At 34.6% G+C, this 27,642-nt stretch overlaps 1 protein-coding gene across 8 annotated transcripts in view; it reads left to right on the top strand.

Annotated features, from left to right (window-relative positions):
- The window catches only part of RBM39 (RNA binding motif protein 39), a 29,223-nt gene extending 3,173 nt beyond the window's left edge, over positions 1-26,050 (top strand). For 3 of the 8 annotated variants that reach the window (XM_038572152.1, XM_038572157.1, XM_038572153.1), the window contains 14 exons: positions 4,101-4,295; positions 6,876-6,941; positions 7,038-7,091; positions 8,850-8,967; positions 9,411-9,563; positions 12,024-12,161; positions 13,094-13,159; positions 15,807-16,011; positions 16,412-16,489; positions 20,210-20,260; positions 22,463-22,544; positions 24,302-24,407; positions 24,901-24,979; positions 25,069-26,050. In XM_038572152.1, the coding sequence (XP_038428080.1) occupies positions 4,101-4,295; positions 6,876-6,941; positions 7,038-7,091; positions 8,850-8,967; positions 9,411-9,563; positions 12,024-12,161; positions 13,094-13,159; positions 15,807-16,011; positions 16,412-16,489; positions 20,210-20,260; positions 22,463-22,544; positions 24,302-24,407; positions 24,901-24,979; positions 25,069-25,169 (1,492 nt within the window). In that variant the 3' untranslated portion in view covers positions 25,170-26,050. Of the gene's footprint in view, positions 1-2,920; positions 2,999-4,100; positions 4,296-6,875; positions 6,942-7,037; positions 7,092-8,849; positions 8,968-9,410; positions 9,564-12,023; positions 12,162-13,093; positions 13,160-15,806; positions 16,012-16,411; positions 16,490-20,209; positions 20,261-22,462; positions 22,545-24,301; positions 24,408-24,900; positions 24,980-25,068 lie in introns of those variants that run through there. The other 5 variants (XM_038572158.1, XM_038572154.1, XM_038572159.1 and 2 more) reach the window with 5 other exon arrangements.
- The last annotated feature ends 1,592 nt before the right edge of the window (positions 26,051-27,642 follow it).

The raw sequence follows: 27,642 nt of genomic DNA, 5'->3' as shown, positions 1-27,642 counted from the left end.
TTTGGTGGTGTGTTATCAATAAAACTATCATACCCACTAAAGATCAGTTAGGAAGGGAAAAAAAGGTAACAAATGACTAACTCGTGGAAAGTATTGTTTGCTCTAAATAACTGAAGGGGTCAGAATTGTGAATTATGCTCATTGCTGTTTAAAGGCCCTTTTTGTAGTAATAGAGCACACTTAAGTACTTTTTAGGTGCCTCTTAAATGGTTTTTGATGTCTTCAGTTTTTTAAACTCTAATAGACTTAAACAGTGAAAATGGAGTTTTAAATTCTGCATATTTATGCAGTTTACTAGGTTAAATGAGTAACTCGTAACAGGAACTCAGTGTTAAATTTTAGTATAGAATACAGTATATAAGTCTCAATGACTGTATAAACCAGAACCACATTATAAGGTTGAATCCTATTTTTGGAGTATTCTTTCTGCTCTAAAAATTAATGATTCTTAACATCATATGGTCATGTTAAAAGCATTAAATTGTTTTAGTAGCCTATTTTTGTGATGTCATTAAAATAATTTGTCACATACATGACCCTGTAGTACCTAACAAAGAATGGTAACATAGGCCCCTTATTTGATTTTTTTTTTTTTTTTTGGCTCTTTTCCTAATGAGAAGAGCTCAATAAGTGCTTCGTAATACACTACCTCAACATCCTCACAGCAACTTTGTTAGGTTGATTGAATTTCACAAAATAGATGAGAAATTCTTAGATTGAATTATCTAGGCATTGTTATGCTGATTTTTAAAATTCTTATATTTAAAATGATCCAATTTGTAGAAAATGTCATACTTTTGGGGGGTACAAACTGGGGTAGAGGATCTGTTACAGTCCTCACTAATCACAAAAGATTGCAGGAATTAATCACATTGGGTTTAGTCTTGAATTATTACGGTTTGAGGCAGTCAACCAATTGCATGGTTTAACATCACCCGGTTTTAGACCTTTTACCAAAGTAAGTTTTCTGATTAATGGTTCTAATTGCCATTTCATAATGAAAACCTAGGAAGGAGTATCCAAATAAATTAAAATTATCCAATCTAGGATTAGGCCTTTTGTGTGGGTAAAGACCTCACCCTAAGTGCCAAAAGGATGAGGACATGCACTTTGGGCACAGTTTTCTTTGTTCCACCATTCTCAGATGTCACTCCTTGCTACTAACTCAATCTCCAGTTTATACTTGTTTTCATCCTGCATCTAAGCTCATTAAGGCTGCCAAGCTTTTATAGGAAATTTAGCACTAAGCTCCCATGACTGATGCTTTGTGGTCTTTATCTAATGTAAAGAGTCTTAGGATACTGAATAGAAGAATGGATTAATTTTCTTTAATTAGCTATAGAATAGCCAATTTAAGGGAACATCCCAAATACCATTTAGTATCTTTTCAAATGTACAAGTTATTTCTGTCCTGCTTCTCATTCTCTGTTAAAGTTGCTTAAATAAATGGCTTTTTTGTTCAATCAGGAAATTGTTACCCATTTTTCTAAAGGGAATTAATCTTTCAAATTAATTTTACGGTTATCTAGAAAGTTTTCATATTTAAGGTTAGATAAAATGTAAAACAAATACAGTGTTCTGCATGAATTCTCTTAAAGGAAAGTGCCATGTTGCATTTTTCATCCTTAAACTTCATTGTCTGAAAAGCAATCGAGTGTTGGGATATAGTTTTAAGGTAGTAAGAAAATGGATATTCTGAGAAATTGAGAGTTGACTAATTAATAAATGTTTTCTTTAAAAAATAGTTCGTATTCTCAATACATACACTCAGTTGTATTTTGGTAGTAATAAAAAGAACTACGTTTAATAATAACACAAATTGTTTATCAATTAGCCTACTTTCTGAAGAGCTATACCCCTAAGTATGGCAAGATCTCAAAGTATACCTTTTAAGTATTTGAGCTTGCCTTCATGGGAATATTATTTGTTAGTATAACCATTTTTGGAAAGTCTAAACCAGTGTCCATTCATTCAGTTAAGCTCTTTAGGAATTTCTCAAAAAAGGATAACAATAAAATGACACAGTTGAAATATATTGGCTACTGTGTGTGGATTATCTATAAATTTTGGAATAAATGACTTTTCTATTTTTTTTCTTATTTTCCAGAGTACTTTGCATTTAAATTTTAGATCTTCTTACATGGAAGAGGTCAAATCCAGTTATAGCAAAACACCTTTACAGCAGAGGCCATATAACCAAAAAGTCCAAAGGCCCAGCCCAGTGGACCATTTACTTCAATGATGTTCAGTACAAAATTCCACTGCCACTAAAGACTTTGGAAAGTCCCTTTTAAGTTGTAACAGGATTTGACTATTAGTGTGGATTTTGATAACCCTTCTTTAGTTAACTTAATGTTCTTTCAAGCTGCAATTTGTTATAGAGAAGTATATTGCTTTCTTAAATTTTTGTCTGGGCTTTTATGAAGAGGATCGTGCTTCTGAATGTCTTAGTATGTTGCTGTCTTTTTACCTGTCTGGGGTTGCCTTCAGATGTGGGTGGGGACTCATTTGAAAAAAGTTCTAGGAAGACCTTTAGTTGAAGTTAGCTCTCCAATTTTCCAGTCCTTTCCTTTGGCAGAATAAGTTTTGGGCCTAAAAAGAGGTAGATTGGGAGGTTGGCTGCCTCTCTGCTGTGGGCCAAAAATAAAGCAATACTTTGTCCTTTTTGTGGGGGATGGAGTTACTTTTTACTTTGTCCTCTGATTGATTATATGTAGGACTTTTGATTATAGCTATCTCACAGAATTCTTTAGGCTAAGACATAGTGTAAGGTGTTCCAGGCAACAAAGTTGGAATGTAATCTGTTGCCCTTCTGGGCATTGCTTTGATGACTTCTATATAAATAATGAGTGTAGCCTAATTTTCTGTCATGTGCTACCTAGCATATACATTTCTGACAGTCAGGTGGATTATCTTGAAATTTTAGACAAAGTTTCTGCCTCCTTGGAAAGCTCTACATCTCCTTGTGATTGGAGTGTGGGTTTCAAGATTCCAGAAGGTGGGTGTCTTCATTTTCTATTTTCAATGCACTCTAAGATGACCTGCTTACAGGTTCTCTGAGGCAGACTTCAATTGCTCTTGTGCTAACTTTGCTTTTGATAAGGACTAAACAGTTTAATTAAATTTTCCAAATGATGTAGAGTTGTCAAAATGTTTAAGTATCTTTTTAGCCACTACAAATTGACATTTTAGTGGAATAAGTTTATTTTGAAATGTCTTTCAATTTATATTGAAATATCTGAAGGCACCTCTAAAATTTGGGTGATGACACAGAGGTACAGATGGTAAGATTTAATTACAAAATGGATGGGTGGTATACTGTGAAAAAAACAAATGAACAGAAAGATATGACTGACTGGCTTTTTTACCTTTCAGAGTTTGAGATTTTATAAAGATTAATAAAGGTGGTGATCCTTGTTTTTGATTGCACCCCACAGGCTTGTATAAACTGGCATGCTCCATTTTCTGGTGTACTCCTTGTAACTTTAAATAGAAAGTATGTGAAAAGGTCACAAAAATCTAGGTGTGTCGGAATGCATTTTATTGCATTAGTTTTATTGTGTGCCCATGAAAACCAAAATATTGATGCTGGTATGACCCTTTGAGGTATAAAATACTCATTCTTTATATGTATAAATTGGGTCAAAATGGCTCACGAAGGGAAATTAGTGTTTTTAATAAAAATATTTATATATGGCCCACTTACTTAAATGTTAACATAGTCTATTGTAACTTTTATTACTGTGGCCAGTTATATATTGGTCAAAGATTTAAAAGTTCAGGTTTTGATCATCTACCTCCCAACAAATGATTTCCTTGTTAAAGCTGTAACTGACTCTCAGGAGAGATCATTATAGTTCCCGCTTTCAACTGATTGTCAACTGACTGCTGGCTGATTTTCAGTAGTAGAAGGCAAAGGTGGGGTGCTATTTACCTTACCTAGGAATTATTTTTCCATAGGTATGATTATGTATCATTGTATAATAGTAAAAATAGCAAAATAAATTTACAAAAAGATTAAAAGATTTCTGACCATAAAAGGAAGTATATTTTGGCAGTTTTTTAAACTGGCAAGATAATGGTAATTTTTTTCTTCTCAGGAGGAAAAAAAGCAAGAGCAGAAGTCGTAGTCATGAACGAAAAAGAAGCAAAAGTAAGGAACGGAAACGAAGTAGAGATAGAGAAAGGAAAAAGAGCAAAAGTCGCGAAAGGAAGCGAAGTAGGAGCAAAGAAAGGAGACGGAGCCGCTCAAGAAGTCGAGATCGCAGATTCAGAGGCCGCTACAGAAGTCCTTAGTATGTAACTATAATTATGATGATTTTGGTTTAAGAATCATTCTGAGTATCCAGAAAACAATTTAACCTGAGTAATTTGCCTTGTAAAATTTTGTTTTTCAATATTCCTAATTAAAAAGCATTAAATGAGGATATTGGCATTGAAAACACTAGCAAATTAGGAATACAGTGTGTGGACCAATACATAACTTTTGTTTTACTAGGCATACAGATTATTTTCTGTTATTCCATCTAAAATATTTTAACTGTATGCTGGTCCAAATTAAACCAAAGCATTAGAGTGCTTAAAAGATTTGATATGGGTGGTAGTGACAAATATTTGAAAGCTTAAAAGTATATGAGCTATTTCAAATATTTTTTACTGAACATAAATTTAAAATTCTAAAGCTCAAATAGATATGTTATAAATATGTATATTTAGTCAAATATTTAATTAATCTTGTCTGGCTGTTTTCAGCTGAAATGACAGACCCTTTGTGAATTTGATGTATGCTCCTTTATGATGATGAATTTTGGAGCTCATCACATTTATATTTAAGATTTTTAAAAATCATAAAACACTAAAATGAAACTATGGAAGTTTGAATGTAATTAACAAGTTGGAAACATATTTTACTTTAGTCATTTAAAAAACCATGTTTGGAAGGAATCTACCTACATCTCTTACAAAACAAGGATTGAATGTAGCAGTCCTTAGAGCTTTATGATATTCCCTCTTAATATGTTACTGTAAATAAACTGGGGGAGAGGTATTAAAATTAGCCTTGATAACTTGAATGGTTGAAGGTAAAATTCAAAAAGACATCTGGGTTAAGAGTTTTGACTCTTTCACGGGGACAAGTTAACACTCTAAGTTTTGATTTGTCACCTTTTAAAAAAAAGGTAACAACTGACAAGTGAACTTAATGAGTATTGAATTAACAAGAGAATGAAAATAAAGGACCTACAATACTATTCATGAAATGTTTGGGTATTATTTGAAGCCATTAAAGTTAGTAACACTTTGGGATTCTGATCCTGGCTCTTTAACCTTTGGGGGTGGGGATTGAACTTGTTTACTGAGTTCCTCGTAGCTCCTTATTTCACAAAGCTTTTAAGAGCTGAAAGAGGACCACAATATTTTAATTCTTACTGATTAATTCTGTTTTTTGTCTAATATGTTAAGATTTACCATACTTGTTCTTATGGAATTTAAATAGGAAAAGGATCACCTTAATAAATTCTGTATATTATTTTGTCTCTTGAGTGATGAATACTTGAAGGCATCCTATAATCCTGGTCTGACTTAAAAATGATTTAGTTCTTATGTGTGGTTTCATGTGATCTTTAATTTATTAATTGTGACTGTTAGTCTGAATTATGAAGGACCCATTTACCGTAAAATTTTATTTGGAGCTGCTTGGGTGTTTCAGGTATGAGTCCATGAAAAACGAGTCCAAACATTGATCACATACCACTTACTTTGATTTTGCTATCCTTATTAAAAAGGAGAGTAGGATGAGCACTAAGGGACATATGACCTGTCCCTTTAAGTTAATTTGGTCTTTAAAAATAAAGTCCCAAAACTATTGGGCCTTTTTCTTTTCTTTCCTTTTTTTCTTTTTCTTTTTCTTTCTTTTTCTTTTCCTCTTTCTTTTCCTCCCTCCCTCTCTCTCTCTCTCTTTCTTTCTTTCTTTTTTTTTCTTTTAAGATGTTACTTCTATATTCATGAGAGACACAGAGAGAGAGGCAGAGACATAAAGCAGAGGGAGAGCAGGCTCCATGCAGGGAGCCCAACACGGGACTCAATCCCTTGTCTCCAGGATCACACCTTGGGCCAAAGGCGCCCCTAAACCGCTGAGCCACCCGGGCTGCCCTGGGCCTTTTTTCAACTAAGAATAAAACTGGATCTTAGAATAATTTTATCATTTCTTTTGAAAACATTGATTTATTACATCAAGTTCACAAAACCTTTTGAAATATTAACTTTACATCTTTACTATGGAACGTTTTGGCAGAAAGAAGTGAAGTATGACATGAAAACTGCTTTCATGCAGTCTCTGAGATTTACTGTTAAATTGAAAAGTTCGAGTTTTAAGATAATAATTATAGTCCCCTTTTAAAAACTCAAACAAAAAAAAACCTCAAACAAAACGTATGTATGAATGTTGTGTATGTACGTACATATAAATACATATATTCTTGGGAACAAATCTGCAAAGATACACACCAAATTGTTAATTGTAGTTACTTCTGGTGTGAGGGAAGTTGAGGGTGATTTATTTTCACTTTTTTAAATCTCAGGAATGTATTCAAAAACGTGTAATTAAGAAAATATAGACTAAACATGAAAGAATTTTCAGAATCTTAATATTGAGGCTGTAACCTTTGGTCTCGGCACCTCTCAGTGGTCCAGGATGGATAACTATAAGAGCAGTTTGCCTGGGATAGAGTTAAGAAAAAAAAGTCTTTATTTCCTCTTCATAATTGAGGTGGAAAAAAATCAGCCTAAACAATGTTAAACTTGCTGGAGAGCGCATGAACGCGATCTTAGCAAGACCCTAACCCTGTAACTAGTGTAATTTTGTGTTTCCTTTTTAGCTCCGGACCAAAATTTAACAGTGCCATCCGAGGAAAGATTGGGTTGCCTCATAGCATCAAATTAAGGTTTTTAAACATACTTCTGAATTGTTTAAATTGTTTTTCAAGGAACTAATGTGATGTACTTGTTTGGGTAATTTCTGAAACTTTTTAACTTTGCAGCAGACGACGCTCCCGAAGCAAAAGTCCATTCAGAAAAGACAAGAGCCCCGTGAGGTAGCTGTTGTCCCTATTTTTTTTTCTTTAGCACTTTGAGCTTTTGTAAAGCTTTTGCAACTTATGCTAATGTCAAATTTATTAACATTTGGTAATTTGAACTATGTTAAATTAATGTGGATATGTAAGTTTTCATTTTAGTATCCCATAACTAAGAATGGAGCAGTAATTATATTAATGTGTAGATATATTTGCTCTTAAATCCCTTTAAAATTTAATGATTATAGAAAACTTTAAATAGACTTGACTCCACCTACTTTAGAATTAATAAATTGTGAGTTACTAAAATAGCCTCATGAGGAATTGATTGTAACAAATCATGGATTATCATCTGGTTCTCTCTGCTGAGATAAATTTCCAAAGTCTTAACCAAATTGACTTGTTTCTAAGTAGCAATCTTATATTTTTGAGTGTTTGGGTTATTTTCCTCTTAAATAACCTTAAGACTTAACCTATCAAACCTACCATATATTTTGGTTCAGGGAAAACTAATATGTGGTAGCCTTGTTCATTACTGGTGTTCCTTTTGGCTTCCCTTAAAGGGTACCTTTTAATTTTAATTTAGAGTTTGTTATTTGATGTATTCTAATTCTAGGATTTGATGAAAACTAATGATTTTAAAGGCTCCTTTTTGTAACATTGAGCTTTTTTACTCTTAATATTTAATTTAACACTTAAAAGAAAATGCTCCATTCTCATTTTCTGGTTGTGGTCTTTGCTTTGTAACTGTTTTATAGTTTAAAATTACCTGCTTAAAATAACCTGATTCATGAAGGAAATGTCATAATTTTGTAGGTGGAATATTCTAAAAGTAACTTCTGAAAATGTCCAGAATGTATTATGCTTTTATGTTAAGGATTTACTTACAAACTTAACCTTAATGATGCTCTATAATAAATAATGTTAATAGAAACTAATATTTTTTCCTTGAAATTCATGAAATTAAGTTATATCTCATGTGCTCTTTACTTGGGCACTTGAGTTACCTATATACAATCAGAAGTGCCCTCAATCTTCAAGATTCTTTGTAAAAATGAATAAATTGAATCCCACTACTGGTATTTGTGTAGATAATACTTTTAATTTTTGTTTTGCGTATGGGTATTTTTGTGTTTTATAACCATCAAGAAACATTGCTTTTTGGAAAAAAAAAAAAAAAAAAGAAACATTGCTTTTTGGATACTAAATTTGTAGTCTTATAAGACTGAGTAAATGACCAGGTCACTATTCCATATATCTAAAATTGTTAACTAAAAGTTCAGAGGGAAAAATCAAAATAGTTCTCTCATCTCAGGTTTGTCATTTGTGATTGTCAAATTAAAATCACATCATGATTTTAGATTTTGCTTCAGAAAATCATCCTTTCTACTAATTTTGGAACATTTTGACATTGTAGCTAGTCAGTGGTTCTTTTTAGTGATTATTTTTAAACTCTCAGGCTTCTGATTGGTCTTTTATTATTCTGCAGAAATTACCATTTACAAGATTGAAATGCCAATGGACTTTTGTCCTGACACCATGTAAGATATTAGTAGAAGAAGCATTTGCAACTATGATCTTGTTGAGGGAATTGAGTCACCAAATAATTTTATGAACATTTTATATAAATCTTAAGTGAAAAAAAAAAATCTTAAGTGAAGTAGTGGGAATAGTGACAAACTACTTCTGGTAAAGTTTATTCTGTTTATTGAAAATGAATATTATGAAGTTATTTTAAGAAAACAATTTATAAAATATTTTAATATTTATTCCTGTTAGGGAACCTATTGATAATCTAACTCCTGAGGAAAGAGATGCAAGGACAGTTTTTTGCATGCAGCTGGCAGCAAGAATTCGGCCAAGGGATTTGGAAGAGTTTTTCTCTACAGTAGGCAAGGTAAGGTTTTAGTCTGTTCAGGGAGATAGAGCAAATGAGAATTGGTGAACATTTATGACACTCAACTGCTTAGCCAGCTTCCCAAATTAGAGAACATTTAAACACTAAGTCTTTTGATACAGTAAAATTCAGTTAGGGAAGCTTTTGGGTGACATTTCTATTTTGACTCAGAAGTTATAATAATGTTGGAATTAATAACTTATTATCACACATTCATCAAAAGTAGAAGGGGACTGACAGGTTACTTAAAACATGGGCACCTGGCTGCTTCAGTCCAAAGAACATGAGACTCTTAATCTCAGGGTTGTGAGTTCCCGGCCCATGTTGGGCATAGGCATAACATAAATAAAACCACGGTGTCAGTTAAAAAAAATTTTTTTTAATTGGTTTTACAGTAGATGTTGCATAAGGAGAATCTTGTTAAGTGTGTGTTTTCTTTTTAGGTTCGAGATGTGAGAATGATTTCTGATCGAAATTCAAGACGTTCCAAAGGAATTGCATATGTGGAGTTTGTGGATGTTAGCTCAGTGCCTCTAGCAATAGGATTAACTGGCCAACGTGTTTTAGGTGTGCCAATCATAGTACAAGCATCACAGGTAATTTTTTTCCTTTTTTAGGAATTTGATTAGTGTGATAGTCTAAGAAGCCTGCTGTTGCTTAGTATTACACCGTAGTACTTTAGTATGTAATCATTACTACCTTCATTTAGATCTTCTTAGAACAGCTTTTTTTTATTATTAATTTTATCTTTATTTCGATACCATATATTCTTAACAGCATCTTATATATATATATATATATATATTTTTTTTTTTTTTTAAGATTTTATTTATTCACTCATGAAAGACACACACACAGAGGCGCAGAGACACAGGCAGAGGGAGAAGCAGGCTCCATGCAGGGAGCCTGATGCGGGACTGGATCCCAGGACTCCAGGATCATGCCCTGGGCTGAAGGCAGGTGCTAAACTGCTGAGCCACCCAGGGATCCCCCTGTTCTAATACAAGTTGTAAATCTGTTTCATGAAAAATACCTAAAAACTTGGTCTAGAATTTTAATGATTTGTGATGATTTATTGGATGGGGATAGAAGCATTTAAGAATTTGTTTACCCTTTAAAATAGAGTTATTTTTGACGTTTTAATCAATGTTTAATTACAAATGTCTTCACTATTTTATAATACACAGTAGTATAAGATTTTATAAATTTTTTTTTAAGATTTTATTTATTTATTCTTGAGAGAGAGTGTCAGAGACACAGGCAGAGGGAGAAGCAGGCTCCATGCAGGGAGCCTGACATGGGACTCGATCCTGGGTCTCCAGGATCATGCCCTGGGCCTAAGGCGGCGCTAAACCGCTGAGCCACCCGGGCTGCCCTATAAAATGTTATAATTAGTTCGAATAGCTATCCTGTTTAGCATTTCTTGAAGGTAAGATGTTTTGAACTGATTTTGAGAATGTTTTGTTTAGTTCCTCTTTGCTGGTACTTCATAGTAATCCAGTATTGCCTTTGAAATGAAATTAGTGTTACTAATGTTTATTTAAATGTGGAAAAATTGGAATGTATCTTTCTATGATATGAAAGTATTTTTAGGATTCTTTGTCAATACCTATTTTTATTAAGACAGTTATTGATACCTGTCATGCTTGATAGCTCAGGGTCTTTTTTTTAATGGAGAATATAAGATTTATTTATGTATGTATTAAAAGATTTTATTTATTCATGAGAGAAACAGAGAGAGAGGCAGAGACCTAGGCAGAGGGAGAAGCAGGCTCCATGCAGGGAGCCTGATGTGGGTGGGACTCCACAATCACATTCTGGGCTGAAGGCGGCGCTAAACCGCTGAGCCACCCTGGCTGCCCAAGAATATAGGATTTAAATATTCTTGCAATCCAAGATGAAATAGTCTGTTGATTGATACTGTGTAACTTCTAAACTGGTTATTTATCAAACTTAAATGATTTTATAAAGTTAAGTTCTAAATATTGGGTGTTTTTCACTTGAATGTGTATACACAGTAGGAAAGTAATTGTTAGGAAATGGGAAAGATTAGTTCCTTGATTCACTTCCTGTAATGGAGGACAAACTTAATGGTGTGTAGATTAGCCTGAAAAAGGCTGAGGATCCTCAAATTAAATGAATTTATGATTAATTTAATTTTAACACTTTTTTAAAAAAAGATTTTATTTTTTCATGGGGGGCACAAACACAGGTGGAAGGGAGAAGCAGGCTCCATGCAGGGAGCCTGACATGGGATTCCATCCCAGGCCTCCAGGATCACACTGTGGGTGGAAGGCGGAGCTAAACCTCTGAGCCACCTGGGCTGCCCACCACCTTTGGATATATACTGCTCAAAATGTTTCAGTTTGTTAACAAGAAGAGGAGCTTGTAGTAAAATATGAATTGATAAATACTATCTTTGAGAAAGACTTCCAATGGAAAAGATGACAGCTAAACTGAAAGCTTTGATTTGATTTTATATTGACATAAAAAAAGCCTTATGGCAGCAGCAATTGGTGTATTGTACTTTGAGTAACAGTGATTTTGAGGTGTTAATTTTAATGAATATCGAATAATTTATGAATTCCAAAAAAAACAGTATTACTTTCCACATTTACCATGATCTGATATCAGGATGCATCTCATTTAGACGGCATAGTGTACTTTTAGTATTGATTTCATTTTAAGACGGCATAGTGTACTTTTAGTATTGATTTCATTTTATGTAAGAAATGAGGTAATATGATTGTTTAATATATGACTTGTATATGCTCCTAAAACTTAAAAGTTGCTGCAAAATATGTATCTTATATTAAGTAAAATATTGAGGTTTATGGTTAGAAAATGGCATTTGAACCATATTCTTAATTCGGTGCCATTAATCACGGTCACATATAAGTGGAACCATACAAAAGCTTTTTTGTGTATGACTTACTAAAGAGTGTGGTTTCATCACTTTTCGCATCGCTTGTCATTAAGCAAACGGGAATGAGATTTACTATGATTAAAATGTTTTGGATTAGTGTGTGATGTCCATTTTGTCATCCAACTTATAGGCAGAAAAAAACAGAGCTGCAGCAATGGCAAACAATCTACAAAAGGGAAGTGCTGGACCTATGAGGCTTTATGTGGGCTCATTACACTTTAACATAACTGAAGATATGCTTCGGGGGATCTTTGAGCCTTTTGGGAGAGTAAGTCCCAGTATCTCCAATTATCCTTAATCGGTTCTTGATCCAAGTATAATTGCATAGTAAATAATAGTCACAAAATTAATGTATTCCTGAAATTAATACAACATGAAGAACTGTAGTATATGACTACTGTATTTTTTCATGCTATGAATGAACAGCTTTATTGAGGTACTGTGATGTACCCAAGTCATATAGTTCACAGTTGATTGCCTTTTAATGTGTTGACAGTTGTGCAGCGATCAACTACATTCAGTGTTGATTTTATTAAGATTTTTTAAAGATTTATTCATATATTTGAAAGAGAAGGGTGGGTGGGGTAGTGGGGAAAGGCAGAGGAGAGACTGTCTCAAGACTGAGCGTGGAGCCTGAGGCAGGGCTTGATACATCAACCCTGAGATAATGAGCTAAGCTAAAACTAAGAGTTAGACATAACTGACTGCCACCCAGGCACCCCTATTTTTTAAGACTTTTAAAAGTCATCTGTACACCCACTATGGAGCTTGAATCCACAACCCTGAGACCAAAAGTCGCCATGCTTTCCTGACATAGCCACCCAGACACCCCTGCTTAATTAATCCAACATCTTGGATAATTTAATGTGTCTAGTATTAATTAGAATTAATGTTTCGTATTTTTAATATAATGGAAAGGAAACAATTTTATTTCTTACACCTGATTTTAGTTTACAAAGGACATCTGGAATTTTAGTGGTTTGTTTTTGAGGCAAAAGACTAAGATTGTACTTTTTTTTTCCATGCTCCACAGTGCATAGCTTCTTGTTTGGGTAGTGTCTAGGCTTTCAGAGGTTTTTTGGAAATGAGGGTTTTTGATGGTCTGTTTTTGTTTTTTGGGGGAAGATACTTTAAACCATGTTTCAAAGAATAAAATGCTTTTGTTTCCATCTTTGCACTTACAATTGTTTTTATTTTTAGATTGAAAGTATCCAACTCATGATGGATAGTGAAACAGGTCGATCTAAGGGATATGGATTTATTACGGTAAGCAATTATCATTAATACTATGACGTAAATGATTGTCTTTAAGGTTTTGTTTATTTAATTTTAACTATTTATTCATGAGAGACATAGGCAGAGGGAGAGGGAGAAGTGGGCTCCATGCAGGAAGTCCAATGCTGGGACTCAATCCTGGGACTCGGGGATCATGCCCTCAACCAAAGGCAGACAGACGCTCAACTGATAAGCCACCCAGGCGTCCCTAACTTTAAGGTTTTAAATTTTTTTTTTTAATTTTTATTTATTTATGATAGTCACACACAGAGAGAGAGAGAGGCAGAGACATAGGCAGAGGGAGAAGCAGGCTCCATGCACCGGGAGCCCGATGTGGGATTCGATCCCGGGTCTCTAGGATCGCGCCCTGGGCCAAAGGCAGGCGCCAAACCGCTGCGCCACCCAGGGATCCCAACTTTAAGGTTTTAGATCAAAGTACCACAGTAAAACTTTATTCGTTGTTCATAATGGGGAAGGGTGCATGGTTAATATTTTTAAATGGTTTAGAATAATTGTAGCCGTGTTTACCAAATGTTGCCGTTTCGCCAGTTTTCTGTTATCTTGTTTATAGGCCATTTGCATAGCTAAGTCTTCATGTAATTGAAGTTTATGACCCCATTATGAGTTCTTTAGTTTGTAATATTTTTATATGTTATTAAAAGTGTGTGTTGGTGTGGTGCACCTGGATGGCTCAGTTGGGTAAACATCTGACTATTAATTTCACCTCAGATCATGATTTCTGGGTCCTGAGATCCAGCCCTGCCTTGGGCTCTACACTGGGCATGGAGTCCGCTTAAGATTCTCCCTCTCCTGTTGCCCCTCTCCGTACTCATCATGCATGTTTTCTCATTTAGATAAATAAAATCTAAAAAAAAAAGTTTGTGATTGGCCATTGCAGCCCATTGATTGAAGAGAGTATTAGGTGGCAGCGGGAATAATTGCAAATTTAAGTGCCCCTTTTAAAGTAAACTCTCTTATGTTTTATTTACAGATGGAATTCAATTACATAATAGCAATTTTTCAAATGTTCGGTGTTAGAACTTTGGAAGGTTCTGAAAATTGTTATTGATGCTGTAAATGCGGATTGTCATTTTAGCTGCTGTCATAGAAAAAAGTTATATAGGTCCCAGTTTTTTGTTTGTTTTTTTTTAGGTCCTAGTTCTAATCAAGGACTTATAATTGTGTTATATTTAAATTGTGTGTGTGTGTGTTCTATCTAAATTTTAATAAAATTTGGGGCGCCTGGGTGACTCAGGTTAGGCATCTGACTCAATTTCAGCTCAGGTCATGATTTCAGGGTTGTTAAGATCGAGACTTGCATCTGGATCTACACAGTGTCGAGCCTACTTCAGATTCTCTCTCTCCCCCCCATTCAAAAAAAAAAATCTTCTTTAGTGATAGAGGAAGTTTTATTTGTTTTCATTTATTTATTCATGAGAGACACAGGCAGAGGGATAAGCGGGCTCCTTGCAGAGAGCCCTATGTGAGACTTGATCCCCAGACATGGGATCATGTCCTGAGCTCAAGGCAGATGCTCAACCGCTGAGCCACGCAGGCATCCCATTAAAAATGTTTTTAACATCAACTATGCAAACTATTTACTACTATTTAGTAATCTGTGTAATGCTAGATTATGCACATTTACATTGTGCTGTTTGTTGGTTAATTTTTTTGTAAGGATCTGTTATTTTTCCTTCCCAAATAAAATGTTTTTAAACACATTGATGAAAAATACTAAGCTATGGAATTGCTAGGGATATATTTTTGTTTTCGTTAAATGAAAATAAGAGTGTGCAACTAAATTTCTGTTTGCATCCTGAATATTAAGAATTTTCACGGTTTGGGCACCTGAGTTACTCAGGGATCACCTTCTGAGCTGAAGGTAGATGTTCAACCACTGACCCACCCTGGCATCGTAGGAAAAAACATTTTTATGATTTTATTGGTAGTAAGATGACCCGGAATGTTGTATGAAAAGTAGTACCTGAGTGAACTTTTAATTTTTCTAAATAGTTCGTTTGTTCTTTCTCCTTCCTTCTGTCAGCACAGGCAGGGGACTGCCAGGGAAAGGAAGAAGCAGGCTACTTGCTGAGCTGAGAGCCTGACTTGGGGCTCCCTCCAGGACTGAGGTCATGACCAGGAGAGTGCCAGGGAAAGGGAGAAGCAGGCTCCTTGCTGAACTGAGAGCCTGACTTGGGGTTCCCTCCCAGGACCCTGAGGTCCTGACGTGAGTGAAGGCAGATGCTTAACTGAGCCACCCACATGCTCCCAAATAGTTGTTTGTTTATGGAAGGAAAACACCATTTTAGTTTATCCCAGGACATTTAAGAAGATGCATTTTTATTTTTGGAAAATTACACATTCTGTTACTAAGATTATTTCTGAAGATAGGCATTACTTGGTCATATCTTGCTTTTTAAATCCTCACATAGCTAAGCTGATTTGAATCAGCTTTTGTGATCTGATAATATAGCTTATATTACTTAAAAGCTAGAATAATGTCTACTTTACTTTGCATCCAATTGTGTAATTATTGATGAATATACTAGACCAAATAAGTAAGAATTGCTTTACCTTACATATATATGTGATTTAATATATGGGACTTTTTACTTTTACCCCTCATTCAATTATACAGTTTTCCGATTCAGAATGTGCCAAGAAGGCTTTGGAACAACTTAATGGATTTGAGTTAGCAGGAAGACCAATGAAAGTTGGTCATGTTACTGAACGTACAGATGCTTCCAGTGCTAGCTCATTTTTGGACAGTGATGAACTGGAAAGGACTGGAATTGATTTGGGAACAACTGGTCGTCTCCAATTAATGGCAAGGCTTGCAGAAGGTAAGTTTTTCTTAGTGTTGTGAATGATTTATTGTGGATATGGTAATGAGAAAGGTAGCCCATTTACATAAACTAATAAATGAAAAGGGTGTTTTTCTATTTTTGGAGTTGACCGCCTTATGTGGTTTATGCACCTTTATATGGAATTACTTGCTTTAAAGTTCTAATGGAATCTAATTTATGCCTTTTGAGTGCCACAGCATACATTATAAGATTCCTTTTGCTTTATCATAATAATTCCATTCTTAAACTTGAGAAACTTAGTTGCCACTATTATACTATGTTCTGCTTGTAAATACTTTTAGTGAAGTGACTTTGGTGTGGTAGTAAGGACCCAGAAAACTTAGTTTTTCTGCCCTTGACATAATACAAGTTACAAGATCTGTTTTTTTTTACACAGGTACAGGTTTGCAGATTCCACCAGCAGCACAGCAGGCTCTACAAATGAGTGGCTCTTTGGCATTTGGTGCTGTGGCAGGTAGGAATTGAATCTTTTCTAATTTGAAATCATTGTTTTTTCACTAATTCGAAAATTTGCCAAATTTTTGCATTTAAAAGGACTTACTGAGAATTCAATTCATCAAGTACTTCTTAGCTCGTAAATAGAATTATTCACTCATAATAGGCTGTCAGGGCATTTTTTTTGAACCCTACATACCAATTTTTAGTTTGAATTGCCTAAATTAGACCTTTTTAAGTACATCACTTTTAAAACCCGAACAAGTTTATATTAATTTCAAAAAATGTTTTGTTGTGATGTTTGAGTTCAGAAAACTATCAGGGGCCTTTAAGTCCAGTTTTATGTAAAATACTTAACACTATCGAGAATGTAGAGAAAACTGCTTTCCTCTAAATAGTACATGCTATTTTGAGTTTTTTAGTTAGGGTAATGGGCCCTCCTAAAGAGGGCAGGAAAATAGAGTACAGTTGTGTAACAAGGGGGGCTCAGTTTATGAACCTTTTTTTTTTTTTCATTATGACTTAAGTACCTCAGATTTGCTTTTATAAACCTTGACACTAACCCAAATCTATGAGCCTAGGATAGCATTAATTTTAAAATATTGAAGACCTTGCTTTTATAACATCTAAGAAGAACCATTTGCATTTGGACTTTGGAAGACAGGAAATATAAATCTGAAGAAGTATGGCACTTTGTATTTTTAATCAGTCCATTGATTTTATCAACAAAATGAGACTTAAACTAAAAATATGTAAGTTTTAAGACCATAGTGCTACACTGAAACATATATAAATGTTCATGTGGTTGAGTCGTGATTTCCTTTTAAATCAAAAACTCATTAATGAAAGGGAGAGGATCCTTTTTTACTTTCACGTCATATTTCATTAGAGATAAGGGACTTTTCAGTGTTTTCCTTTTAGTGGACATCCACAAGTTTGTGACTAACTTTAGAAAATCTGCCTTTTGTGTTTCTTCTGTCAGATTCTATTATTTATTTTGAAATCTGATAGGTATTTATAAAGTTTCTGAGAAAACTGGGGTACCTGGGTAGCTCAGTAGGTTAAGCCTCCATCTCTTGATTTCAGCTCAGGTTATGATCTCAGGGTCATGAGATCCAGCCCCAGGTGGTCTGGCTCCACACTGGGCATGGAGTCTCTTTGATAATCCCTCTGCCCACCCCCCCCCCCCCACTCATATGCATGTGCGTGTGCTCTTTCGCTTGCTCTCTCTAAATAAATATATCTTTAAATTTTTTTTCTGATAAAACCATGCCCGTTTATCTTTATGGGGAAAAAGTCCTAACCATTAATGGATTTCTGTGTCTTGAGTCACGGGATAACTCCCCCCAGTATCCCTAAATTTTGACTGTGTAAATAATATTATACACCTACTTTCTTGAGTGAGCAAATAGCCATAGAATGCTGCTTACTATCATCAAAGCCATTAAAGGAACCCATCCCTTCCAGAAATGTAACCCAGTCTGTGGTTTTAAAATTACAATTTAATCTGAAAACTAAATCTTCCTATTGCTTCCCATTGTTCAGATCATTTTTTCAGTAATTTAGAAAATACTTGTTTACCATATTCTAGGTATTTCACTTAGAGGCTCTGAGTTATTTGCTGTTTTTAGAGATTTGATGTAGTAACATAGGATTCATTTCTAAACAGTCTTAGTTATATCCTGGGTGTGGTATCCTATATGTTGATTTGATGTTCTTCATAAACAATATCCTCACCTAATTGAAGATTTTTGAAAGTTAGTATTCTCAACTAATATTTCTGGATTCATGATGTATGGCTCACCTTCTTGGGCACACTTATTGTGCGGTTTATATTTAAGGTGGGCTGACCGTGATCAAATAAAACTCAAATTGGTTATAAATAGCTAGTTACCGATATTGTTATATTCACCCTTATTTATGTTTCTTGAGATGATTATAAAGTTTGATTCTGTCTTCTAACCCTTCCCGTAGATTGCTTTTGCAACCAAATTAATAATGGCTCGATTTTTAGGTAAATATTTCTAAATAACTCAGTATTTTTTTCCAGATAGTTAACATTAAATCCTCACACAATTTTTTTTTGAAATGCTATAAAGAATGTTAATGTGTCCAAAACCCTTACTCCTAAGTTCTTTAAGGCTGTTTTTTTTAAAACCAAGGGTAAGTCATCACTCTATCCACTAATTTATTTTAGAAGGTTAACAAGTGGTTTCTAAGATAGAATCCTTATCTTTATGAAACCCATGCTTTCTTTCCTAACTTCTCACAAATGACCTGTAAAGTCACTTTTTAAGTCTTGATAGGGGATTTACATATACTTGAAATAGCATGGATTATGGGTTTTTTTTAGCTTTTATTTATTTAACTAATCTCTACATCCAACGTGGGGCTTGAACTCCAGACCCTGAGATCAAGAGTGTCATGTTCTTCCGATTGAGGCAGCCAGGCATCCCATAGGATGGATTTTTGGTATCTTATACCTTTTTCCTTATTGTAGGGAAAGAATAGACAAATTGTGTTATCATTTAGTTTATTGACAGTGTCTCTATGGATATATCTTCACATTCCTTTAGTATATACTAATTATGTCTCTTCAACTCCCAGATAGCAGTTTTGAGCCCCTAGGACACAGGTATTTTTGTACCCCAGCATAATTTGGGGTACTGATCCCTTTTCCTTTTTGCCACCCTCCCCCCATTTTTTAAGTAATCTCTACAATCCAACGAGGAGCTTGAACTCACAACCCACATTGACTGTCTCAGTCCACTCACTGAGCATGCCAGGTGCCATTTTTGCCTAATTAAGAAACCTTGACGATGATAAACTGTTGCACTGGAAACACGTGTTAATGAAAATTAGGTTACTGGATCTAAACAATTTTTTTTTTTTTCATTTATTTATGATAGTCACACAGAGAGAGAGAGAGGCAGAGACATAGGCAGAGGGAGAAGCAGGCTCCATGCACCGGGAGCCTGACGTGGGACTCGATCCCGGGTCTCCAGGATCGCGCCCTGGGCCAAAGGCAGGTGCTAAACCGCTGCGCCACCCAGGGATCCCGATCTAAACAATTTTTAATTGTATTTTTATAGCTTGTAAACTTAAAGATAGCACAGTGGTATTTATTTAGCCTTGCTGCTTTCACTGCCAAGCAGCTTTCTGTTAACTTACCTTCTAGTGGAGAATTTAATGATTATATGGGGAAATATACTGGGAAAAATCCCCATTTTATTTATTTTTAATAGTTGTGTTAAATTTTTCTAGTATTATATAGATAATAGTAAACTTGGTTAAAATTTACTCCTACTTCATTAAATTTCCAAACTATGCCAAGAAACCATACCTTATTAAACTATTATCTTCTCGGCCAGAGTTGAATAGCCCAAGTACTTGGAATTGAATTCTCAAGATCAGGGTTTTCATGGATTTTCTGACCGGTGTGCTTCCCTTTCCCCATTTCCCATTATTCCCATGTGAAGAGTAGTATAGAGGAATCCATTGGAGATGTGGAAGAGTAACTAGGAGTAGGAAGACAGGCATAAGTTAAGTTTCCTAGGATAGGAGGAAAGAAAAAGGCCCCAAAGCCTTGTCAATGAGGAATGGGGAAGGAGGTTTGGCTGCCAGGTTTTACTATAAGTTTATTTTGATGAACCCTGCTATGTAGTCCTCTTTTATTAATGCTTTCCTGACATTTACCCTGTTAGTTGAGGCTCTTCATTGTTCCTGCACTGAGCTGTAGAATTCTCTTTTGTTATAGATTTGCAAACAAGACTTTCTCAACAGACTGAAGGTGAGTTGAGCTTTTTATTTGTCTTTGAAGTAGATGTCAATTTAGCAACACATAGTTGTTTTTTAATTATATCACTTAGTACATTCTGTATTTTTGGTTTTTGGAGAATGGCATAATATGGTAAATACATAGTTAACCTAATGTGTAATTTCAGTCAGCCTAATCCAAATCATTACAATTCCATGGATTAAAGAAAATGAAAATGTGCATGTGCATCTTTTTAAATTTGGCTTTAGTATGCTTAGAATTATTTTTAGCCTTGTATTAAGTCAAAATGGAATTTGTTGTTTTAGTATACAAATCTTTCAGGAGTCTGAACTTACAAGGTTAAGGACTCTAAATTCATGATTTGTATCAATAGTACCAAGCATGTGGCAATTATACAGAACTAAATTGCATGCATATTTCAAAGAGACTGAAAATGTATCTAAAGTAGGCTATTTTCTCTTGTTTTTTTATTGCCAAATCTCTGCCATTTGTTCTGATCACTTTGCTATTAATTCAGTATCCATCTTTCATGCGTTGTCCTTAAAGGTTATTTAGGAGAATGATTCTATATGAAAAGGTCTACCATGTTCCTTCATAGGAATTAAATGTAGGGGCACTGGGTCGCTCAGTGGTTGACCATCTGCCTTTGGCTCAGGTTGTGATCCCAGAATCTTGGGATCAAGTCCCACATCAGGCTCTCTACGGTGAACCTGTTTTTCCCTCTACCAGTGTGTCTACTTCTGTGTCTTTCATGAATAAATAAAATCTCTTTTTTAAAAAAGGGATTAAATATATATTTTATTTTTTTCCAGCAAGTGAGACAAGTACTCATCCTGCTTTTCCTCAACAGATTTATAAAAGTTGAACTAATAGATTTTTTTCTATTAGTTGTTTTTATGCTGAATTCATTGTGCTTTGCATTCATTTAGTTTGAGCTGGAACCTTCCTATCACATACTTTCTAAAACTTTTATCTTTTTTTTAGTCCTAATATAGTTCATTTGTGAAAATAAAGTACTCTCCAATTGTTTTGTAATGACCTAGGATTTATTTCCAAAAAAATGTCCATCGTTTATGATAGTGTACACAGTGGGGCCTCATTTTTACATTTATTGTAAGATAAACATGGTTACATCTTTCGCTTTTCTGAATAAAATATGATGTTACCCTTTTTTGGCATTTTTATTTTAATATAAGCTTCATGAAAAAATGTTTATTTGAAGTAATAAAGGAGCAGCCAAAAGCACTAGTAATTCTAACAAATCATCATTTTTATGACATATTTCATGCATAGCCCTAATTTTTACTCAGTAAAATAATTTCTGATATTTCCTCAGGTGATTGTTCATTTTAATTACCATAATTTCTAATGCGCTGTTTTATCCTTAGCTTTGTTTGTTATATATTGGAATGAAATTTGGTCAAATATAGTGATTACGGTGAGTTCTGTAACAGCTACTGGTAATGTTTTGTGAATCACATAAAAAGCAATGGTGCAGCTGTCTTGGACAGTGCTCTCACTTCAAATTGAAAACCAGTATGGGTTTTAAATATTCCTTCTGGATATTAGTGTCCAGTAGTTTTTAATTTTCATAGTGAATATTATAGATTTATGCTATTTTTGTTTTGTGCCAAGACAGACTTAGTCATTTAAAAAATTCATTTGATTTTGTAAGAGGGTTTATATTCCTGGCATATTAAATTTTAAATGGTTTGATGATTATCTGCATCTTGTTTGTTAAACAACCCTTTTATAATGTTTATTTTAAAGAAAATGTTTAACTGTATTCATGGGAAGAAACCTAAAAGGATTATATTTTGATCATCCCCTGCTTCTTGTGTATAAACTTGAGCAGTTAAATCAATCTTTTATTTTATCCTTTGCCTTTCTGGATTGATTTGTATTGATATTTGTCTAATTGAATGAGTTTTGATTACACCTGAAGTTTAATTTCCCGTCTAAAACTACAGATTCCAACTCATTCAAGAAAAGCTGTTTCAAATGTTAGGTTGCTTCAGTTTACTGGAAACTCAAGTTGGTTACACACTTTGATAGCATTAGTAAATAAGGTAAATTAGGGAAGTGACCGATCATCCTAGTTTCACAGATAGGGTTTAGTGGGGGTTTTTTATTTTGTTTTACTCAACAGGGCTAGTCTGATGCATTTTCCATGAAACTAATTTCTCTCTCTCTCTTTTTTTTTTTTTTTTTTAGCTTCAGCTTTAGCTGCAGCTGCCTCTGTTCAGCCTCTTGCAACACAGTGTTTCCAACTTTCTAACATGTTTAACCCTCAAACGTAAGTAATAGACTTTGGTCAAGTTGAAAATGGTATATACCATTGGCACTTAAACAATGTGGAGATTAGGTGGGCAGACCCATGCCTGCACAGTCAAAACTCCGTATTGTAAATTTTGACTCCCCTGAAATCTTAACTGTTAAGAGCCTATTGTTGATCGAAAGCCTCATAAATAGCATAAACAGTCGATAAACACAATCTTGTAAGTTTTACATGTCTTACGTAGCATATTCATACAATAATGTAAAGTACAGGGCAGCCCGGGTGGCTCAGTGGTTTAGCACCCCCTTCAGCCCAGGGCGTGATCCTGGAGACCCAGGATCGAATCCCATGTTGGGCTCCCTGCATGGAGCCTGCTTCTCCCTCTGCTGTCTCTCTCTCTTTCTCTCATGAATAAATAAATAAAATCTTTAAAAAAAAATAATGTAAAGTACATTTATAGTACTATAGTGTTTTTTTATTTGAGAAAAATATAAGTATAAATGGACTTGTCCATTGAAACCCATGTGATTTAATGGTTTCAACTACTATGAAAATATTAATATTCAGCTTTTCTAAGTTAACATTTAGTATACTTCAATATATTTCACACTTCAAATAAGTTTTGATCATTTTAGGGTATTTAATGATAACTTTATTATTGCTAATTCCTTTTGGTATGTTGTGAGATTTGAAGTAAAGGGTAGACAGATTTTGTTTTCCAACGATATCTAAGAAGTTTTGTATCAGTATTACTTGTAGTTTACACACATTGTGTTATATTAATTTCTGGCTCTTAACAGTTCTTCCAACTATACCTTATTCTATGCTCACTATAGTTGTAGTTCCTATCTATCACCATACAAGGCTATTATGAACCATTGACTATATTCCCTATCCTGTACTTTTCATCCTGTTGATTTACTATTTCTGTACTAGTAGCCTGTGTTACTTCCCACTCCCCTTCGCCCATTTATCCATCCCTACACCCTCCTCTCTGGCAGTCACCATATTGTTCTCTATGGGTCTATTTCTTTTTGTTTTGTTTGTTCATATGTGTATTTGTGTTTATTTCTATTGTCAGTTTTATCGTCTACCACTTGTTGGCTTTGAAATTTTAATGTTATTTTAATCTTCTGTAGGAATAGAGCATCTTCTAAAATTTACTTCTTAGATTAATGGAAGTCAGGAATCAGGAATTTCTTTCCTGATACCTAGGCACAATGATTAGAATGCCATTTATCTTTCCGAACTCTTCTGGTTGGTTTAATCAATTATATTTATAATACATTCCAAGGAAAATGTAGATAACCTGTTCAGTTGATTTGATGAATTATATATGATCTGAAACATTGTCTTATACAGTGATGTTTTCTACAGTGGTTTGTAACATGCTGTTTGCATTGTTTATATTAATACATGGTTTACCATAGGGAGCCTTGGATTCTTGTGCACTTTTTATTTTAGCTTCGGCTGTGAAATGATGAACTGTTGGTATACATATGATTTGATATATATGAATAAATACTTTAAATATTAAAGAAATTAATAAGCTGGGGTGCCTGGATGGCTCAATTGGTCAATTAAAAATTCATAAACTTTCTTGGAAATAGTGCCTTATATCTTGCTTTTGATTTCCTTCAGTGTCCTACCCTGCTAATGTCAATGATTTTTTAATTAAGTAAAATAATTCATATTTAAAATATTTATATAGTGAGAATATATATAACATTTTATAAGTTTCAATGGTATCTAATAAAGCTTAATACTTTTTACAGAGAAGAAGAAGTTGGATGGGATACAGAGATTAAGGATGATGTGATTGAAGAATGTAATAAACATGGAGGAGTTATTCATATTTATGTTGACAAAAATTCTGCTCAGGTATTTTATTTTTTTTCCCTGGAGCAAAAGAAGTTTAATCTGCCCTTTACCCACCTCACCTCAGGTGTTGTGACAGTATGTTACTAATCTTTTATGACTTAGCCCTCGTGCATACTTGGGGCATATTACTACTATCCTAGGAAGTTTTTGTTTTTTAATTCTGAAAGAAATTTTAACATACTAAATATACATCCTCCAAAATAAGGACACTCCTTTAATAAGTGAAGATAAAATCATGCCATGCTGTAGCAGTGTTGCTGGTTAGTGTTAAAAGCTTTCCATGAAAACCTGGCATCTTGATTGATGTTTTAGTTGCTTTGAAACCATAGACAAAAAAGGAATAGAAAAAGTTTTGGAAGGAGAAAATGATTTGATTGAAATTGAGGTATACATAATAGTTAATGAAACAAGTATTTGGTATAGAGCTCTTGAGTTTTTGTAGACAGTTTGTAAAAATTGTATATTTCCCTTAACTTTTGTTGTTGTATTTCAGGGCAACGTGTATGTGAAGTGCCCATCAATTGCAGCAGCCATTGCTGCTGTCAATGCATTGCATGGCAGGTGGTTTGCTGGTGAGTTTCATCTGTTTTTCTAAGTCGTTTTATGGAGGATGTAATTTTAGTGAACATAACTAAACCTTCCTATCTGTTTCTTTCAACAGGTAAAATGATAACAGCAGCATATGTACCTCTTCCAACTTACCACAACCTCTTCCCTGATTCTATGACAGCAACACAACTACTGGTTCCAAGTAGACGATGAAGGAAGATATAGTCCCTTATGTACATAGCTTTTTTTCTTTCTTGAGAATTCATCTTGAGTTATCTTTTATTTAGATAAAAATAAAGAGGCAAGGGTCTACTGTCATTTGTATACAATTCCTGTTACCTTGAAAAAATAAAAATGTTAACAGGAATGCAGTGTGCTCATTATCCCTAACTAGCAAATCCCACTGTATACAAAGCTGTTCTCTTGTTCTGCCTTTTAAATGTACATGTAGAAAATTACATTAAGGATCTATAGGAATAGTTCTAGGGGGGAACAAATGTGCTTAATGTAAAAAGGCAGACAGGGATGTAATTATGTTTTTAATGTTTCAGAAGCCTAACTTTTTACACAGCAGTTAGACATTTCACGTTTCACTAATGTTGATACTTGGCTAATGGTTTAGCAGAGGTTTCTGGAGTACACATTTAGTGTATGGAAATTCAAGACAGCTAAAGGGCTGTTGATTAAAATCTCATCTTGCTTCGTGATCAATTGGCAAGAAAAAGATTTCAAGATTACATTTCTGGATGGTATCTTTTCAATTAATGTATCTGTAAAAGTTTCTTTGTAAATATTATGTGTTCTGGTGTGTCTAAGATTCCAAACAAAATGATCCCTGCATTTCCTCAAGATGTTTAGTGGCAGTCTGGTAAGCAAAGCAGTCTGAGCAAGAAATAGGAAATGCAGAAATAGGTTTTGTCTGGTTGCATATAATCTTTGCTCTTTTTAAGCTCTGTGAGCTCTGAAATATATTTTTGGGTTACTTCAGTGTGTTTGACAAGACAGCTTGATATTTCTATCAAACAAAAATGACTTTCATATTGCAACAACCTTTGTAAGAACCACTCAAATAAAATTCTCTTAAAAAGGCCACAAGAAATCTTCATTTTTGAAATGTTTTAAAGTCATAGAAACTTGAAAATAGAATATTAGTTTCTTTGACTTTTAGTAGTTATTCAAGACTTGCTTCTTGGGGAAAATTCTTACTGTGCAGAGTCTGGGGAACCTTGCCCTCAAATTGTCTCTGTACATTCCTCCATTTCACCATACCTTAGCCCTGTACTTATTAGGGTAAGCTATCAAAAGCAAAGCTGCCTAGGCCTTAAACCTGGGTATTCTTAAGTCTATTCAGGGATCTCTGTGAAGAAATGTTTCACCTTTTAAATACCAAACAAAGCCTTTTAAGTTTGAACATTTAACTGATTTCCGAAATTTACTTAGCTGCATTTGTTGCTCAAATTAAGGAATTTGAGTCTTAATTGTATTTGGGCAATGAGCTATCACCATTCATATCCTGAACTCTACTTCAAGATTTTGCATCTACCTTGAACCTTTTGAGTAGGCAGTGTTGCTCCTAATGGAATGATTACCTTCTAGTATTCATTTCTTTACATGCTTTTTTTTTTTCCTTTTTAAAGATTTTATTCAAGAGAGACACAGAGGTGGGCAGAGGGAGAAGCAGGCTCCATGCAGGGAGCCCGATGTAGGACTCAATCTTGGGACTCCAGGATCATGCCCTGAGCCAAAGACAGATGTTCAACCGCTGAGCTACCCAGGCATCCTCTTACCTGTTCCTTTCTTTCTACTGTTGATTTTTTAAGGCTCAAGTTTTTAAAATTTGACAGTACAAGCCAGGGACAGTGAGAAGCAGGCTCCAGCCAGGACTCCAGAATCATGTCCTGACCTGATGGTAGACACCTAACGTACTGAGCCACCCAGGTGCCCCCAAGACACAAGTTTTCTAGTTTTATTCAGATATTTGGTCAATTTGAAATTGGAGGCGTCACAATTATATACCAACACTTTTGAATGGATACTTAAAACTTCCCTTAATTGCTTCACTTACCAAATGTAAAGAAAAATTTCAAGATTCAAGTTAATTATTTTTCAAAACCAGGCAGCAGTATTCTTTGGAGCTGACTACATCTGTGTTTTTCCAAAATACCTCCTAGTACCTTCATGATTTTTTAAAAATTTTATTTGTTCATGAAAGTCACAGGCAAAGGGAGAAGCAGGCTCCATGCAGGGAGCCTGATGCAGGACTTGATACCAGGTCACCAGGATCACACCCTAGGCTGAAGGCAGACACCAAACTGCTTAGCCATCCAGGCATCCCCTAAATTTTTTTATTCTTGATTCATGTCTTACCCATGTTTTATCATTACTTTCCAGGGAGATGAACTAACAAAGGTAGACTTCCTTAATCTCCAATGTTAAAAAGTGGTGGCAAGAGAAAAGTAATTTCCCCACTGCCACAGAATGAGTTGTAAATGATTTTAAAGCAAGGATAGAAGTAATTTGAATAGTGTGACAAAATAGTTCAAATGAATTCTTAATCTTACAGATAATGCATTCTTGAGGCCACATGTCACATTGGGAAGTATTGCTGTAGTTCTTCTGTAGTGTCTTTAACACCTCCCCACCCCCCAAATAGACTCGTGTAGTTTATGTGCATTATAACATTACC

The sequence above is a fragment of the Canis lupus genome, chromosome 24, assembly GCF_011100685.1.
Source record: "Canis lupus familiaris isolate Mischka breed German Shepherd chromosome 24, alternate assembly UU_Cfam_GSD_1.0, whole genome shotgun sequence".
NCBI lineage: Eukaryota > Metazoa > Chordata > Mammalia > Carnivora > Canidae > Canis > Canis lupus.
Note: the sequence above shows the minus strand (reverse complement) of the source record. Positions and strands in the feature narration are given on the sequence as shown.